Below are 6165 nucleotides of genomic sequence, written 5' to 3' on the forward strand. Positions count from 1 at the left end.
AGTTTTCTAAAAATAACATTTTTAAGAATAAATTGAGGTTTGGTTATTTACCTTATTTCCTTTAACCACCACCACCCCACCAAAAAAAAATGTGTTTAGAGTTCCTTAAATAGTGAACTACAATTATGTGTTCTAAATATAGTTGGAGTTTGGGGAGTCCAAACGTGTGATTTCAGCAGTGGGGATAGTTCTGTCTATGAGCACTTCCTCTACCATTGCAGACCAGCAACCTCCTGTATAGGATTAGAGAGTTACGTTAGATGCTGAGAGCTTACAGATTTTTCCCACAGTCACTCAGGTAGAACTTGGACCTCAAATCTTCCCGATCCTGCTAAGACCAGCTTTCCATCCATTCTGTATACTTTACACACATGTATAGTGTAAAATCAGATAACACATGTCCTGTTCATTTTAGTAAGCATACTATTAATACGTGCTTTCTTTAAAAAACAAACACTTTATTCTCCTATCGTCTCCAACAGAAATGGCTGGCTATCCCCACTTCTCTGTAGCAAAAGTCTGTAATGTCACTTGAGACATACCTGGGCAGTTAGGATAAGGCATTCCACTGGGAGACTAGCATACGCCCATCCACTTCATTGGCCGCTTTTGTTTTGTGCTAGAGCCTCAGCACACACTGAGAGGAAGAGTTCCTTAGTCACACATCATTATAATCAAAACAAGAAAGAAAAATGCTCAGTATATTTGGCGTTTTTAGAACCAAAGTGTCTCTTAATAAGGGACTTAAATCCATAGACTTCCATTGAGAGCCTAAATCTTTTTCTCTACAAAAAAGAGTGTGTTTCTGAATTACAAGATTCTAACCATTTTTGGAAGAAAAGTCTTATGTCTCCAGGGTGCAAAACGTTATCCTGTTTTAATTCCACAGTATGCCTCAGAAGATGCGGAACTTTTGTTAGTTGGGAATAAGTTGGACTGTGAAACTGACAGAGAAATCACTAGACAGCAGGGTGAAAAGGTAAGAGAGAATGCACAGAGTTCTCAGGGGTGTGGACTGCACAGGACTGAAATGAATAGGGGCTCTAATTTAGCAGTATTATATTCAGCTTTTATAATTGATTTTCCTTTACCTCTGGTCACTTAATTCATCTAAATATGGAGAAAGAGTTGCTTTAGCACACAGAATATTTGTAATATTGGTTTTGCATTATTTGGCCTTTCATTTAAAATATTTTTATATGTCATTATCTTATTTTAAAGCAATTATACTTTGGTCATGCTTTCTTAGCCTTCTTTTCTAACATTCTAAGCTACATAGTCTTTCACTAAGGGCTTCAGTATAAATAGGCAAAATCATATTCAAATTTCACAATTTCGAATCTACCAAACTTTGTAACTAGTTTGATTTAAGGAAAATTTTAACTCTTAGAATATAAAAACTTGTATGTGTTTGACATATAATAAATTCTTGTTAGTTTTTATGAAATTCACAAAATTTTAGAAAAAGTTTAACCTCACTTTACAGGTGAGAAACTAAGATACAGAAACAGTTATGTATCCTTGATCAGACAGCTAAGTAATAGCTTAGCTAGTGCTAAAACATAATTGTATCATGCTGCTGCCAAAAATTAGGAGTTTGGGTTTTAATTTTTTTTTAATCTCTTTTCAATAGTTTGCACAACAGATAACTGGGATGAGATTCTGTGAAGCAAGTGCCAAGGATAATTTCAATGTGGATGAGATATTTCTAAAACTTGTTGATGATATTCTGAAAAAGGTAAAATTCTTTTTGGTATTCCTAACTGTATGTGAAACCTTGAACTTTACCATTTGCCATGACTTGATTTAAAGACTTTAATGTGGAAATTAAAATTCCCTTGGTTACTTTGAACAACCAGAGCCAGATACGATATTAAAATACGTCACCGATCTTCACTTTAACTCTCACTGAAGATGTAGCCCTTGGGCCACTGAAGCCGCATAAGAATTTGCAGTGCAGGTCCGAGCTAACATGTAACACATTTCTTTAAGTGCTTGAACATTGAGGTTTTGATAGAATGACCAGATAGGATAAAAGGAGCATGCTTTGTTACCAGGTTCCATTTGTTCCCTTTTTTTTCCTTACTTGAATTGAAATGGATTCCTTTACACCGGATCTCAGTACTGAATACTCTTAAAGTGATACTTATCTTCCATCATTTCTGATTTTTTTTTTAAAGAATATTATGCAGCATGGAAGTACTTACCACAGTCTTAAAACCAAGGAGTTACAAATCATTTTTGAACATGTTGGTGATTACACTTATACTCAAAAGATTTAAACGTATTTTTTTTTACATAAATGTTTATTTAACTGGTATTATCACTTACGTGAAATCTTCTGGGTTCAAACATAATTTCAAAATTTTTTAACAAATTTATTGATCTCCAAGTTTGTCTATAAAGGCAGTTACGTTTATAGTAATATGCTTCAGTGGAACATAACCTCATTGGGGTGGCTTTTCTCTCCACTTATGTAAGCTGCAGCCAATTGCACGCCTTATCATCCTGAGCGATTTGTGTTTCTTAGAACCTCTGCTTTCTTTGCTAACACTCCGCCAGCATCATAGTGGATGTGCAAGAGGCTACATTGAACTGGGAGTGTGTTTTTCGTGTGTGCCATGAAGCATTCAGCATCTCGTGGGCAGCCTCCTGGTAATGAGGCTGTCGCACTTCAATAGATTTGTCCTCAGAGGCCGGTGACTCTAAGGGCTGTCACTGGGATAGCCTTGAAGACCCTACATTGACTTTCATACCACAGGGAGGGACAATGGAAATGCAGTGATTATAAGATGAGATGCAGTTTCTTTCTTTACCAAATGGTGATTTTGTAGAAAACATATTTCAGTTAATCCAAAAAGTAATTGAAGCATTGCTCTCAGCTTTTTTCCCCAAAGGTAATGGGCCAAATAGGCTTTCATTTGATGTGAAGCTAAGTTTCTCATAGTCATTTTTTAAAGACTTTGCGAACCCTGAAGGGCAGTGTAAATGGGAATAACAAGTATTGTTTGGGTTTATTATACAGGTATTACTTATTTGGGAATTAGTAGGATTTTCACTTCTGTTTAATTTTAACTGTTTGAAAAACTGTGTATAAAGGTAACTTTGTTAAATACTTACACATTCTTTCCCTCTCATCTTAAAGATGCCTCTGGATGTTTTAAGGAATGAATTATCCAACAGCATCCTTTCCTTACAACCAGAACCAGAAATACCACCAGAACTGCCTCCACCAAGACCACATGTCCGTTGCTGTTGATTTGCTCCTTAGGGACATAGTAAAAAAGATTCTTGGGAAGGGGGAAGAGGATCTGTTCGACTCTGCACTACAATCATTTTGGCAATTTCATGTCGCACTTTGTTATCCAAGTCAGAGCTCCACACTAACCTGTAAATATGCAAATATTTAATCCTGTGTAGGATTCAACTATGTTACACATTTCTCACACACACACACACACACACACACACACACACACACAATTGTATATTTCCTTCATTATCTCAGTGTTATAAATATTGTGTAGGCACTGGGGAAACTGCAGTACTCCTGATACAAAGGAGTGGGAGAAATGGAATCTATAATACTTCAAATAAATGTTTTAATAGTTCTTGTCAATTATATTAAAATGGCAGAAATTATTCTGGTATGAAGAGAGTATTTGGTGCTTTGCTAACTATTTTAAAGATAAATTTGTAAAACTGAAGAATTTTTTGAATAAAGCTTCCGTAAGTCATGGTTTGTTTGTTTTTTTCTTTATTCAAAAGACTTTTTCAGCTGTAGCATCTTTGTAGCATTGGAGTTGTTCTGCAGCAAAGCAAAAATCCATTTGATTTCCATCCTTTAAAAAATATTTATTAATAGTATGTTAATAATTATAGCCTATAACTAGAATTAGAGATATTGGGCTTGACTTAGACCTAAGACAGCAATATTGTTGTCACAGTTTCTTAATGAACAGACTGTACACTATACTTTTAAGAACCACAGAGATCAAGTAAAAGAGATGTATTTGAAACTATTACAGATGTTAAAATAACGCTGTTGTCCTAAGCAAATCCTGTTTAAAGGAATTTTTTGAAAATACCTTTCCTATATCAAGGAACATATATGTATTTGCCTGATATCTTGATCTTTTTAATGGTAGAAACAAACAAACACAAACAAACCCCCTTTTTTTTTAAGGTGAAGCTTATGTTCTGTCCAGCATATACTGTATTCTATTTTTTGTTGGGGTGGATGGGGGCAGGAGTCTGATAATGAATTTGTGAACTCTATCTTTGGTATATCTTTTATTATTAAGCTGCACTTTGTTTAGTTAAAGTAAATAAGTAGTAACATATTTGAATAACTTCGAGTGTCTTGAATGTCGTGGCATTGAAAAGCATTGTGGTATTTCTAAACTAATGAAGTCCAAATAAAATTTTGTATTTATGAATGACAATGGAATTGCTGCCATTATTTGTGTTTATTATAAAATGTGTATATATAGATGGCTAAGTGAAAACATCCTTTATGAAGAATAAATTTTGTATTTTAAATATGTTTTATACAGAAAAATATTAGTCCTAGGAAGGACATAGATGTATGCGCTAATACTTCAAAATATCTGTAATTGCATTGAGTACTCCTTTCACCTATAAATAAACTTTACAACCAGCCACTCGAGAGATCCTATGGCTGAAACAGTCATCACTTGGTGGTCAACCATCTTTTCTGGTACAAGCCTACCTCCCCAGCCTCATTACAGTTATTACTCCCCTTCCCACACTCTTGCTGCTCTTCTTCACATTTCCCATCTCCATACCTTTGCACACGTTGTCCCCCTCATGCCTGGAATGCATTTGCTCTTCACCTCTGCACTTAACAATCCCTGATTTCCTTTAAAGCTCATCTCCGGTGCCAACTTCTCTAAGGCTTTTCCTGATCACCCCACTGCCAATGGCTTCTCCCCCAAAAGATCATGTATTTGTTTTGCATGTTTTTGTATGTACTTACCTGTGTACACTCCATGTCCCCTCTCTGTAGAATGTAAGCTCTTGGAGGGCAGGAACTATTTCTCTTGTCTTTGTAACCCCAACATACCTAGCATACTGCCTTGTATATAGGGAGTTAATAAATGCTTGTTGACTGACACCTGTCATCTTTGATTTTTCACTCTCATTCCCCCCACATATCAAGTCAGTTGCCAAATTTCGTCACATCCTTCTCCACAACATTGCTCAGATAGATGTAGATATAGATATATCCCATGCACTCACAGTCACATCAAGCCCTCATCACTTCTAACCTGGGTTATTGCAACGGCCTCCTAATTAGTCTCCTCATTTTGACCCATCCCCTATGCAGCTGTCAAAGTGACTTTTACTGGTGCAGCCAGGTGGCGCAGTGGATAGAGCTCTGGCCTTGGAGTCAGGAGGACTTGAGTTCAAATTGACTCCAGACACTTGACACTTATTGGCTGTGTGACCCTGGGCAAGTCACTTAACCCCATTGCCTAGCTGCCCCCTCTCAAAAAAAGTGACTTCTACTAAAGAACAGACCTGGCTATGTCTGCTTCATCCCCACTCAATATCTAGGACTTCCCTATTACCTCTGGAATCAACTATAAACTCCAGTTTGGTATTTAAAGCTCTTTCCATCTTGGTTTCCTCCTATTTTTATATATTTCTTACAAAAAAAACTCAACTCCATGCACTTTGGTCTGGCTGTAGGGTTTGAAGCAGGTGGCACAGTGGTTGGAGTGCTGAACTTACTCTCAGGAAGACCTGAATTTGAATCCTTTCTCAGCAAGTCACTTAAACTCTCAACCTTAGTTTCTTCATCTGTAAAATGGGAGAGATGGCGCTTACCTCATACGGTTATAGTGAGGATTAAATGAGACAGCATTTAAAACACCTTTCAGTCTTAGGTAAATGCTAATCACATTGGTCTATTTGCTGTCCCTTCCACAGTCTCAATGGTTTCTAGTAACTTACAATATTCAGAACTCATATTGAATATGAGAAAACTGAAGACCAGAGCGAAGTGACTTGTGCCCAAGGTAACACAGCTTGCAGAAGAGGGATTCAACCACAGGTCATCTGCATACAAATCCAGCATTCCTTCTACAATACCCTGCATAACCATTAAGGAACAAACCACCAGCCTGATTCCAAGGCTGA

General features: G+C 36.7%; 1 protein-coding gene across 1 annotated transcript in view; it reads left to right on the forward strand.

Annotated features, from left to right (window-relative positions):
• Positions 1–5137, forward strand: part of RAB12 (RAB12, member RAS oncogene family) — a 44113-nt gene extending 38976 nt beyond the window's left edge. The window contains exons 4-6 of the mRNA XM_020985523.2: positions 890–979; positions 1634–1738; positions 3146–5137. Of these exons, the coding sequence (XP_020841182.2) occupies positions 890–979; positions 1634–1738; positions 3146–3259 (309 nt within the window). The 3' untranslated portion in view covers positions 3260–5137. The remainder of the gene's footprint in view (positions 1–889; positions 980–1633; positions 1739–3145) is intronic.
• The last annotated feature ends 1028 nt before the right edge of the window (positions 5138–6165 follow it).

This window comes from Phascolarctos cinereus, unplaced genomic scaffold (genome assembly GCF_003287225.1).
Source record: "Phascolarctos cinereus isolate Bilbo 61053 unplaced genomic scaffold, phaCin_HiC Scaffold_4;HRSCAF=312, whole genome shotgun sequence".
NCBI classification, from domain to species: domain Eukaryota; kingdom Metazoa; phylum Chordata; class Mammalia; order Diprotodontia; family Phascolarctidae; genus Phascolarctos; species Phascolarctos cinereus.